The following is a 13,029-nucleotide window of genomic DNA, read 5'->3' as shown; positions in this document are numbered from 1 at the left end:
TCAGATTATTCAGTGATGACTTCATCTTGGTTACAACAGAGAGAGAGTGAGAGGGGACTCAGCTGACATTTTGTTTGCACAATGACTTTTCCACACAGCCACTCACCATTTACCAAAGCTCGGAAAGTTTTCTCTGTCAGAATCTGTTCTAATGACTTTTTCCATGACTCCTCTGCCTGTGGTAGGTGGTCGTCTGCAATTAATTTAGATGAAACATAAATCCATTGTGGAAACAGCGCACACAAAGGCTGTGTGTGCTGTAGATGTGCAGCTGTGCATCGTGGCTGCAAGGCAGGGACATAATTATTGTGATTTAAATGCTTATCTTGTTGTCGCTAAAATACTCCTACACCATATTTTATTTGCTACAGTAGCGTAAGGTCTTAGTAGAGCAGCGATTAAATGCTTCATGCTACACATCACAACTTGTCCTGCCAAAGATTCCGTGATAAATCATGAAGATATGGAGTCATTCATTTTAAATGGTTGATTCAGAGGATAAAGAGATGCATGTCCAGTTAACTCACATGAGTATGTGTTTATCAGTCTGATGATTGTCTACATGTATCTGTCAGACTGTGTACATTCCTAACCGTTTACTTCTTATTGTTGGGATTAAACAAAACTTCCTCCCAAACTCCTCATGACTTCACTTTGAGGTTCACTCGCTGGCTGTCAGACAGGCATCTCAAGTGCCTCCAGCTGTGTGTGTGTGTGTGTGTGTGTGTGTGTGTGTGTGTGTGTGTGTGTGTGTGTGTGTGTGTGTGTGTGTGTGTGTGTGTGTGTGTGTGTGTGTGTGTGTGCGTGCCTGTGTGTGTTTGTCATGCACGCGTAGTTCCACGTCAGCCACTGTTACAGCAGCCATTCCTCTCTTGGCTTTGCTGTTTGTCTGTTTGGCTCCAGCATTCTTTCCCTCGCCACAGAAGATGTCCACTTCTTTTCCGTGAGTGATTCCCTCCTCCACAGGACATCCTGATAAGGGAGGATTAGAGGTCTGGCCAAGTGGGGGTGATGTTTGCGTGGCTTCCAGTTCATTTTTTTCTTCATTTTGTCATTGAGGCCGTACTTAATAAAGATGCAGACCAGGAAACTGAAGGCTCACGGCCCCGCAGTCAGCTGTGGTGTCAGCAAGAGAGACCGATGGAATATGCAGTGGCTGATGCAGATGAGGTGCCAGTAAGGCACTCATTTGTTAAAGAGAGGAACTGCACACCGTTTGAGAGCCCCCGTCTCATTTAATAAGTATCCAGGATAACAGAGTTGCTGCCTGTCTTTTTCCTGGAAAGCAACAAGGCACACATCTGCACTTTGTGTTAAGCAGATTGAGTCGTATACGTTTCAGCCAATATACACATTCAAGACCTTGATTTGTAAGTTTCTATAGGTAAAAACTAAAATCAGTGACATGGATATGTCATCGTAGTTTAACTCTATTAGATGTATATATCTTCATTTGGTCATGGTGAGAGCACCTTTAATGCTTTAATGAAACTTTATCCTTGAACATTTTCAGATAAACAAGCACAAACTTGTTAATTTGCACTCAGTCAATGTGCTCATATGTGAGAGCCCACAGGTCCCGCCTTCCGTCCTGAAAGTTGTGAACTTTAAAAACGTTTCGGTATGCATAGAGTATTGCTCTAATTAACAGTCGGGTTCATATTTCCCTGTAGCTTTCTGTGTGGTATATTTAACCCGAAGGTGCAAACAATTGTGTCAAAGGGTTTGAGTTATTTCTGTTTTTTCTCCAGTGTCAACAGCTCTCGGGCTCTGAGCCATGTGTCTGTAAGTGTCGCTATAGTAAACACATTTAATCACAGAACTCTTCCCATCATGAGGCGGTCCCTTACTTCACAGTAACCCTAACCCACAGCAAAAGTTCAGAGAACGTCAAATTATTTTTTGTGAACTGTCGCATGAAGAAGCGAGGACTCCCATGGAGGGGCTGAGTCGTCGGTTGAACTCAATTCTGCTCAATGTGGTTTTATTTTTTCAATTACAAAGGAGTCTGTTATATGATTTTGATTAGCTCCCGCTTCTGCTTTGAGCCAGTGACATCCTTCTCTGAGTGTGTTGTTATTCAGGTTATTCATACAGTTTTCACACACCTGCATCTAATAAGCATTTGTGGGGGGGGGGGGGGGGAATGGATCTGGATGTAAATATTCTGAATAAGAAAGTCCAATGGGACTGTGATGTGGAGGGATTAAGTGTCCCTGCGGCCAGCTGCATCTTCAGATTGTTGCTCCTCCCAGAGATCAACTCTGGGTACATTGCTGTTGTGTGTCATGCTAAAACTCTGCTACACACACACACGCACACGCACACGCACACGCACACGCACACGCACACGCACACGCACACACACGCTAAAAGAACGAGTTTTGTAAAGTTTCACCTGACAGTGATCACATTTCACCCTGAAATGTGTGAGCGAGAGGAAGTGGTCTAAAATAATGTATTTATACTTTGGTTAACTGTCCTTTCAGAAGACTCTGGTGTGAATTCTGACTTTCTAAAGCCATTTTGATGAGGGACGGAAAGCGAGTTTACGAATAATCCAGTGTCACTTCAATAGTTCATCCAGCATCGTCGATCACATGTTGACACATTCATCTTATCCTGAGGACCCATTAATCTTTACTGTCTTCATTTTCTCATTCATTTCACTGACTACAAAGAGCTTTACACTCGATCCTGATCCTAACTACTTCTCAGCTGACATCCTGCTTGTCATTTCTACAGATGAATGAGGTGCAACAGGAGCTGAAGGCATTCAAAAGAGATGCACATTAAAAAACAAAAAGCATTGACAGGCATTGGGATTTTTGCCATGTTCTGTCATCTACCAGAGCTATAAAATGTAGTTCTTGTTATTCTATATTAGAGATATATATTAAGTGATCAACTTGGATTTTTAAAAAGTGCCTACTGTAAATCCTGTGGTGGTTATAAGCAGCGACGTGGCAAATAGTTGCTCCCAAATCTCATGGAAAGTGAACTTCCCTCCAAGAGGCTCGAGTACCTCTTGTGTTTGGTCGTAGCGCGGCGGTGTGCAGGACGCGCTGAGCTCCCACTCAGCTGGCGGCCGACTGACAGCCGAGACTCGGCCGTACATTTTTATCCAAACATCCATCCTTCAACTGTTTCCCACAAAAACTCATTTATACCTCCGGCTGAGTGAAGCTCTCCGGATCCAGACGCCTCTTTTCTTCAAATGACACTCTGACTCCTCAACCTTCCACCAGGCTGTGGCCGTGCTGGTTTGCTTTATTGCAGTTGGTTGCAAATGAAGAATATTGACTGCAGTTTGAAAATGACTCCTCTCAAGATCTCTAATAGTAAAGTCTCAAGTCAAATTTCCCATGCGACCAGGATCTTTGCGCGAACCGTCCATCTGATACACCCAAACTGTGAGGGGTTGAAGTCAAACCCATCATGTGTTATTTGGACTGCAGGAGGAACCTGGATTACTAATCCCATGCTCACACAGTGAGAACATGCAGCCAACACAGAGAGACTCGTGAGCGTGTGGTCAAGCCGTGGCCATTCTTTCTGTGAGTCAGTTGTGCCCGCCACCACACACCACAGTGTGACAGTGGGACAGACCCTTTTCATTTCATTCAGCATCACAGCTACATCATGTCACATTAATTGGCTTCAGGAATGGAATCAGACATAAATTTCTAACAGATCACATAAGGTCACCGCCTACCCTGGCAAAAAAAAAAAAAAAAAAAAAGTTAACCTTTGGAGCTTTTCTTTTCTGCCTTTTTTTTTTTTTTTTTTTTTTTTTATGTTTGTTTTCCCGGGCTCCTCTGGACAGCTTTGGATCTGGTTGTGTGTATTGGCTCGAGCCTCTGGCTCGGCATTACAAGGCCGTGTTCTCATGTGCTGCTTTCTGTGCTCCGAAGCTGTTGACAGAACTCCTTGGAAGCCGTTATTCACAGGATCTGTGAAAACTGTCGGAAGCATTTTCACTTGCTGTGAGTTCTTTTTTTTGAAGAAGAAGAAGAAGAAGAAGAAATCCTTATGAATTTTGCAAGACTTAAAAAAATAACTCTGCAGACAACACTGGATATTTAAATAGACACATTGACACACATTTGTACACAATTCAATAGTGTGGCGAAAGAAAGCAGCGCTTTTAATTAAAGCTGTGTATCCTTTGATTGAGCTAAAGAAACATTTTTCTCGATTCTTTTTTCCTGATCACAGCGATCACCTCGCACTGATGTGGTGAAGTCAGAGGTTTGGACAGCTGGGCTTCGAGGTAGAGGCGAGGGATGTGGTGAGATTAGACGTGTCCGATTAACAGAAAACAGGCTGTAGAAAGAAGAATTCCCCTCCATCCATTCATTTCCTTCACTTATCCCTATTTTCTCTTCCTTGATCTCATTCACGCAGACATGGACAGGACGCAACTCTTCTTGTTCTTTTTGTTTTCATTCAGTGGAAAAAAAGAACCCAAAACAAAAGACAAGACCGGACAGAATCGGAGTGTTTTCTTTGGTGCGTGCATCCTCTGTAACATCAAACAATTATCAGATGGAGACCAGAGGAGAAAACTCTGAGTGGTTCTGCTCATCGAAAGGTCATCGGTTTCTCTTATAAGACAACATGGGCAGTGCGGGTATCTGCGCTTGTGAAGTTATGGCTGTAATTCTTCTGCTCTTCGCCTCACTGACGGCCTTTGTTTTCCCCGCGTGCGCACACAGGCGTGTGTGATGATTGGCAAGGTGTGGAGGTATTGCCTTTCTTATCTGCATATGTGTTACAGTAAATGCTTGTATGGTTTTCGGAGAAGGATTGTTTTGTTTCTCGAACCCTCACTGATGTGAATATAGCGGAGCCGGAGGGTTTATTTTGAATGCGTAAATGGCCTTTGATGGACGTTTATTCCCATAAACTCGCCTTTCATTCGGGGGTCGTAGGTTGGACGTCACACACTTTGCTCGTCCCTTCTTGTTTTGCGCATGTAAGTCAATCACAACGGCACGTCGCCTTCAGAGAGCGGCCTCTCGGCGGCCTTCCCAGTCGTTTCCAGACAGGTTACACATGGTCTGCACCCTGATGTGAGGAGTGACTAATGCTGACTGGACAGCAGTCTCTGCATGGTGCAGTGCAGCAGTGGGCTGCCACGTGTGTGTGTGCGTGCGTGTGCGTGTGTGTGTGTGTGTGTGTGTGTGTGTGTGTGTGTGTGTGTGTGTGTGTGTGTGTGTGTCAGCATCGCTAATTGTTCCATACACACACACACACACACACACACACACACACACACACACACACACACACACACACACACACACACACACAGCCTTTGACTTCACTCCAGAAGGTTACTTGCAGATATTTTACGAGACTTTAAAACAAGGCAACCATTTGATCCTCTTTTTAAACCGTGAAGAAAAAGTGCTGAGCTTGTCGTGACTGATCGCACACAGTTGGCCACTAACTCGTAAATTTAATTAAATCAAATAAATAGGATTGGCAATGTTGCCAGCTTTGTGGTCCATATGTTTGCAACATACAACAAACAACACATGTTTTTATGCACTCTCACAGGGAAGTTTGTCATTCTTTCGGTCATTTTCAATTGAAAGCAAGGAACAGTTTATTCATTGTATGCAGCTTTTTCAGTATTGCGCATAATCAGCCTAAAGTTTCCCTCACTGATTGCAGCCTATCTGACTGCCTCTCGCGACCTGCACTCTTTGACGTATTCATCACGGTTTACTTTCTGAGAAAGATAAAGATAGTAGTCTCAGGCTTATTAAAGAGATCCAAATAAGAACCCTCTCTCTTTAAATAGACCCTGGGTTGTTCTTTTAGAATGCTCTATTGGGTCAGTGGTTAAAAGCATTTGGCCCAAATGTTGGTGACAGAAGAGGAAGTTGCTCAAGCGCATATCTGAACTGAACACGTCACAGTGAAGTTTTTTCTCTTTTAACCACAAATAATTCCACTCATGATAAGTTCTCACAGTCTTTTTAGTTTTTTTGGTCTGAAGGTACAAACTTCTTATAAAGCAGCCGCTATGTGGGTTATATTGTCACCATGCTGAATTATTTGGGCCCCTGTGCCGCCGCTCAGCAGAGGAACATCACCAAATATCAATTTGAATGCAGATTTATGAAGAAAGTTCATATTCAGGAACTCTGAAAAGTTCTCTTCTGCTTGTTGCTTCAACTTTTAACTCTGGAGTTCCTGAAATTTACCAGCATATTTCCATGTAACTCAGACTCAGAGTGAAACAGATCACAGTTGTGTATCCGGTTTATTTCCACAAACTCTTCACTTGTTGCACCAATATGAAATTAGGTAAATGTATTTGATATTACATGAAAACAAGAACTCACTTAGATTAACTTAAACCCGAGTTTGTAATAAAACAGAATCCATAAAAACAATGGTGTTTATTATTATTACTCATTCTTATCACTCAGCATTATTCCCTCATTCAAAAAAAAATGTTTCTACAACCAACAAAACTTAAAATCTTCAGTGGAACTGTTGTAATCATGATTTCTCTGCCAATAAAAAAATTTTAATCTGTCAAACCTCCTCCAGCTCCGGATCATACCGAACTCAACATTTGATATAATCCCCGCAGTAACCAGCTGACACACCAAACCCCTGCACCGCTCATCCTGATGTTTCATTCAGAAGATGGTGCCGTGTGAAACAAAGCCGAATGTAGAGGAAACACTGGCTGAAGCCACCGACAGGACCCTGTATTTTGTTAATGCTCCTTCATATATTCGTGTGTCCCTGCAACATTCTCCGTAAACTGTTTTGATCGCCTTCAAGTCAACGCTTTAGCATAATAATGGCAAGTTTTATTAAACAGAACAGACACATCACAGTTTCACTGCACCGTCACCCACTTTAGCCAAACGTAGTTCCTTCTTTTGGCTCCAGTCAAAGTGTGGGTGGTCGTGCAATCAGCATTATTGTTAAAGTACTTCAAAGTGCTCACATTTTGAAAGTCTAGCACACCTTCATTTTTGGAGTCAGCTCAGTGCGGCTGACGTTGGGAACCATTAGTGGATTATGAAGCAGGCCTCCACGTCCTGGCGTTATAAGTCTTTTGAGCTCCAAAGCTTGTCTCTAGAGGTCCTCGTCATTACCAGTGTGTACAGGGATGCCATACACTGACTTGCTTTTCTTCTTCCGGCCCAGTGCTCTGACCTGCCCCGGCTGCTGGTCAGCAGAGAAGGACAGGTAGGCGGCGATGCTGTTCCTGACTCCGTAGCTCACCGTGTCGTCACTGCGACTGTCCAGGTTCAAGAGCTGGTCCCTGGAACGAGTGAGGACGGGGACACAGAGGATGGATGACACTCAGTGGTGAAGTAGTCAGTATTCAAACATGGTGTCAAACCCGGACTACGGCTTAAAACACGTCATCTTATCAACTTCCAGATCTGAATCTTAGCCTAACGCCATCAAAACCCCTAAAGGCAATTTATTCATCTTTTCTGTACCTTTCCACTTTCTTCCAGTCAAAGTTGTGTCTCATAACTACGGGTGGAGCTGCTGGGTTCGCCTCTGGCAGGGATGTGGTACTCGAGAAACAGGGAGAAGTGAGCACGCAACAAAGCCCATCTGCAGCGTCTGAGGTGACAGGAATAGAGGAAGTAAATCACAACTGTCATACATGCGCTGAATTGTGAAATGAACATAAAAGCTGTATTGATTATTTGCACACTTGACTGCCGATGCAAACAGAAATGCCCGACTGGTGAAAGGGCGGATCGGAGAGGAGGTCTGTGCACCGTATTGCACCGTTCAACAGTGAAGCGCCACCATGTTTCCTGACTGCATGCACCAATGGTCATTATCAACGCAAGCATGTGGTATCGCATTTCCTGTTTGGCTGTGAAGATTTTTTTGTCCATGCAGGAAGTGAGTATTCAAGACTGATAAGAAATAATTCTATATTAAGAACATGGAAATCATTTTCAGTAACCAAACCGTGTGCGTTCACTTCAGGTTAATTATGTACTGCCACTGTGCAAATCCTGACGGAAAAGTTTTCACCACAGGAAGCATTCATTTAACATTTTAGATTCCCAAAGTATATATATATTTTTTGTAATATCATCTACGAAAAATGTGTTGTTTCACATCGTATTACTTTATTAATGCTCATTTAGTTGGTGTGACTAATGTGAGGTTAATATTACAAAAAAGATTTTCTTAAAAGCAAAATCAGCGATTCAACTTATTTCTTTAGTCACAATTTTTAAAAAAAAAAGTATAGTTTTTGAAATGTAATCAAATACAAAAAGTATGAAGAATAAACAGAGGGAAAAAAATACATTTATTTCAGTACAACTACAGGAAGTAAAACTGAAAGTAAAGAACCATTTGTGGAATAAAAGTAAAAAGCCATCAGAAGAAAATACCTGAAAAATCGAGAGTAATGTTGTCAACCTTTTTCCTGCTTCCACCCACCTGAATAATGATTGATCAGGTCTTCCAGGCACTGGAAAGTGAGCCGTGGAGAGATGTAGTACCAGCTGTTGTCCAGTCTGAAGATCCGATAGTGCTTTACAATCCTGTGCTTGACTGACAGTGAATACAGACCTGAGGACGTGACGCAGTGCAGGTTAGTAATAACATCAAAATGTTTACGTTTTAAAATAAACACAATTAAATCAGCCAGAGAACAAGGAATTGATGGAGTCATATTGAAAAATGTAAAAGCAGAAATGAAATGATGGCCAGTGTTGTGGTAAAGTGTTTTTACTTGTTGTGGGTCAATCTGTTTTAATCTCTTCATGTTATCATTTCTTTTGCAGAGACTCTGGAGACAAACTGCCCATGATCCTGTGATCCTTGCTTGTCCGTACCTCTTTCCCTGCTGCTTTCCCGCACCAGGAACGATCCCACTCTGTTCACAGGCAGAAGCAGCAGCTCCTCCGCCTTCTGCCTCTCCACCCCTTCAAACAACCAACTGGTGAAACAAGAAAACCAGCAATGATTTTTAATTGTGATTCCAAATGTGTCACGTCTGCAGCCTCATTTACTCTGCCAACTTTTCCAACTATAAACAATGCTTATTAATCTTCTAAATCACACTTTCTAAAAAAAAAAAAAAAAAAACCACATACACCAAATAGGTTAACACAAGAAGATGGTGTTGGTGTAACTTCCCTTACCCATGGTAGACTCTTGCTACATGGCTGTTGGGGATGTAGTTCTCCTTCCCTGTTTGAACAGAGCGAACCTTCCACCAGTACGCCTCCCTGACCACCGCAAAGACGAAAAGAGGAATTAACGGCTGACCTTTTGGTGCGACCACTTCTCTATGCGCTAAACTTAGAGCACGTTAAATATAATCTAATCTTACTGTGCAATAAGTCGGAGCTTATCCCCCATCCGATAGATGGGCTCGCTGACTTCTGGAGACGGGTAGTCGTTCAGCACCACCACCATGTCATCTTCTGAACCTGCCAAGAACAATGTTTACGGCACCAACAGTCAGACGCTGATGCACAAACAACCTGATTTGGGCATCAATTGAAATTATTAAAATCAACTGCTAATCGAGATGTTGCGAGCGTGCAAAATGTAAATTCATCATTTCACAGTCACGGCTAATAGTGATGAAGAGAACGTTCACTCCAAATTGTTAACTTGCATGTAAATGAAATAAATGTAAGAGGCTGAGCAAAGCTCTTACCTTTCAAAGAGTTCTCAGGATTGTCATCGTTGACTTTGTTGATGGCGCTCCCACCTCTCATCATATTCCCCATACTCCACATGGACCAGACACCAGCCTGATGTCATGACAAGAAGTGTAGAAAAACATTATATATATATATATATATATATATATATATATACATACATCAAAGTCCTCCGCCCACAATCCAAAGCACAACTTTGATTACGTAATTTGCACATACACACACACACACACACACACACACACACACACACACACACACACACACACACACGCATATTCACATTTGCATCAGACCGTTTCAGCAGGTATGAACTTTGCTCCTTCAAAAATTGAGACGTACTAAACTTTGTACAGCTACCCCACTCCCTGCGATGGCATCAGTGGTGACGAGCTGGATGGCGGCCCGAGCGCGGCATGGCGGCAGCGGCACAGTGTGACATTAGCGACGGACCATGTTCAAAGGAGCGTTGAGAAATGACATGTCACCGTGCGTGGCGACAGCTCTGCATCTGACGACAAACTCACTTCCTGAAATGAAATGAGGAAGAGGTTGAGACACACAGTATGTAAGAAGTGAGGTTCCCAGCGGTACTCTTCATAGAGACCGACTGACTGCACCGGTATAGACTGACTTTACTCAATGTAGACGTTTTACAAGACTCTTGGTTTGATCTTCCCGTAGAGACACGGTTGTCCCCCAGTTTCTTCTTGCAGCTAGTCAACAAAAGCAAACTGGAGGTTATTAACCCTTCAAACTCTAAGTCAAACATTAGTAATGTATTCATCCATTAGGTTACTAATGTTATCGTCTTCAAAGTACAACACAATAATCCCTTTGAAAGACTGTGCAGTGCAATAAGGTTTGAGAACGCAGTTAATATTCATGAAAGCGATTCTGTGCGGGGAGCCGCAAGACAGAGGCCGAAGACTCTGACCTAGCTCGATGCTCCACTTCTCTATGACGCGTAAACCACTGATATACAATGCACTGCTGTGTCTGCATGGATAAACGGTATGTATTTTAAAGCTATGATAAACAAGCTCACCAGAACTTTTAAAGTTCACCTGCTGCTGAAGTTCAAACGACCCGAGCGGGCGAGTTAGGGCTACTTTATTTACTTTACATGACAGTTGGTGGGATATCATCCTCAACAAAAGTCCATACGAGTCCAACCTTCGCTCGTCTTACAATCGTTCAATCCAAGTTGTTGTACGGAATTCACTTCTCTGAGATCCGCCTGTCACAAATCTGTCCCAGTGTTTCTCATAGCTGAGGTGAATGTCAGATGTCTTCTTGCAGCGTTTGTTCTACTCAATGATCTTTTTTAGACCTATTTGTGGCAGGAGCCTTCTATCGCTGTGAGGCGTCTGTTTGCACATATCTGTTTAAAAGTGAGAGATTTAAGAAGATGACAGTTTCATGGTGTCAAAGATTGCAACGACATCCAACACCCTCCCTGTAATTTCATGTTTTTTTGATTTATTTATTTATTTTTTTAGATTTTTTTGTCCTGAATGTCCTGCAGGTGCAACAGTCTCGTCTGGCCACAACATACCAAAGAGCATTGAGCACTCCCCTGGTTTACTCGACTGTGGTCTGTGCTGCCTTTGCTGCCAGCAATGTATGTGTTTATATGTGTCTGGCATGTGCCTCATTAAAATGTTTTCTCTGTTTAACCCTTTCCCTTCCTGCTAAGAAACATTTATACCTCATCCTCTCTCCAATTAGGTTTGAAATGTTTGTTTGAAATGTTTATTTCGAATAAGCTACGAAAACAAATGAGGAAAAAAAAGAAAATTAACAACAAAGTTTTTCCTCTCAAATAAATAAATAAATGAATAACATAATTAACTTCCTTCAATCTCTTACACACACACACACACACACACACACACACACACACACACACACACATATGTGTCCTGTGCAGTACATAGAATATATATACATACACGTCCATTCATACATATCTACACACAGACATAAACACCTATACCCACACACAAGCACACAGTGCAAGGAAAGAAGCGAACAATAGAAAGTATGTATTTTTAAATGGCAGGATCTGGAAGTTTTTGAGGTAGAACCACTGCTGAAGGAAGATATTTTACTTTCATTTTCCATTTTAAAATCCAACCTCTTCATCTCAAAACTGATTAGCTCATTAATTTTATAGATTAAATATTGAAACAAACACACTCTGTCAACTAAAACATTTCTCTTCTGAGCACAACAGGACATCCATTCATCCATCAACGGTAGATACCTGTTTTGCCCAAACTATAGCAGACTGAGCTGCATTTAAGCTGGTCTTTATACCGAAACAAATCGTGTTTTTGTTCTATTTTGGAACAAGCAGCCGCTGTGGCCTGATGGCTGGTGGCTCGAGTCAGATGCACGGACTGTTGTGGTTGCAAAGACGGAAGGAAGCCTTCAGCTGTAGATGAAAATAAACTCATGGGCAAGTCATTGCTTGTGTTTGTGACTCAGATCAGTTTTAAGCTTGAGAGTTTGCATTAGTTCCTGATTCCCTTTATAGACTAGGTGAAAAGGATGGTGTAGTGGGAGTGGTTGCAATATCTCTTCTTTCTTTTCTGAAGTCAACAATCTCACTGGAACATCTGAACACCATCTGAAATCAACCGCAATGAACATGAAAGTCCACAAATACGATGACGCACGATGCAGTCAGCACTTCAACACTACCTTTTACTTCATCCTCACAAAAAGATTTAAAATAGTATTAAAGTCAAGACTATTCAACGTGTATCTTCTGAGGTCCTGGCTCCTGTCAGTGACCATGTGTGGCCATGTTTGTCTTTGAGTGAGTCCCAAGCAGACATAACACAGGTGAACCAATGAACGCTCCGGCTCAAAGGGCTCTTTGTCAGCCAAGGAGGAGAAACTTATTTCCCCAATTACTTAAGAATATTTCTCTGGACTCTGCACCTTCCCTGGTGCCTCTATTATTACACACCTCTGACGTTGGATTTGGCGTCTCTGCATAAGGTCAAATACATGGAATAACTTTTAAAAAATTCATCATTAAAGATAAGATAAGATATTCGTTATTTATCTCACATGTGGAGAAATTTGCAGTGGTACAACAGGATAGTAAAGAGAAAGAAGCACACATAGCAGATAAAAATACAATATAAACAAAATATTCACACGGTGCCTATAAGTGTGGACGTGTACAGAATATGGGGGTGGCTGTATTGCACATAGTAAATACGTTTTTATGGATTATTATTGTTATTGCACCACTTACTGCACAGTTGGAGTGGAGTGAAAAAGGTCATCAAGCTTTAGATGGACCTTAAAAATTATT

General features: G+C 42.1%; 1 protein-coding gene across 5 annotated transcripts; it reads right to left on the bottom strand.

Moving 5' to 3' along the window:
• Positions 1-6,246: 6,246 nt before the first annotated feature.
• On the bottom strand, positions 6,247-10,311 carry sla1a (Src like adaptor 1a). Of its 5 annotated transcripts, none has more exons than XM_080485292.1 (8): positions 10,038-10,311; positions 9,689-9,785; positions 9,356-9,455; positions 9,165-9,251; positions 8,856-8,959; positions 8,458-8,589; positions 7,485-7,614; positions 6,247-7,300 (listed from the first exon to the last, which is right to left on the bottom strand). In XM_080485292.1, the coding sequence occupies exons 2-8, from the start codon at positions 9,768-9,770 to the stop codon at positions 7,111-7,113; spliced, it is 825 nt and encodes a 274-aa protein (XP_080341418.1). In that variant the 5' UTR covers positions 9,771-9,785; positions 10,038-10,311; the 3' UTR covers positions 6,247-7,110. The 5 variants fall into 5 exon arrangements, with proteins under 5 accessions (XP_080341418.1, XP_080341421.1, XP_080341417.1 ...); XM_080485295.1 differs by having other exon boundaries at positions 10,056-10,208; XM_080485291.1 differs by having other exon boundaries at positions 10,043-10,173.
• Positions 10,312-13,029: the final 2,718 nt, after the last annotated feature.

This window comes from Lipophrys pholis (genome assembly GCF_963383615.2).
Source record: "Lipophrys pholis genome assembly, chromosome: 17".
Lineage (NCBI taxonomy): Eukaryota > Metazoa > Chordata > Actinopteri > Blenniiformes > Blenniidae > Lipophrys > Lipophrys pholis.
This window is presented reverse-complemented; position numbering and strand designations above follow the sequence as displayed.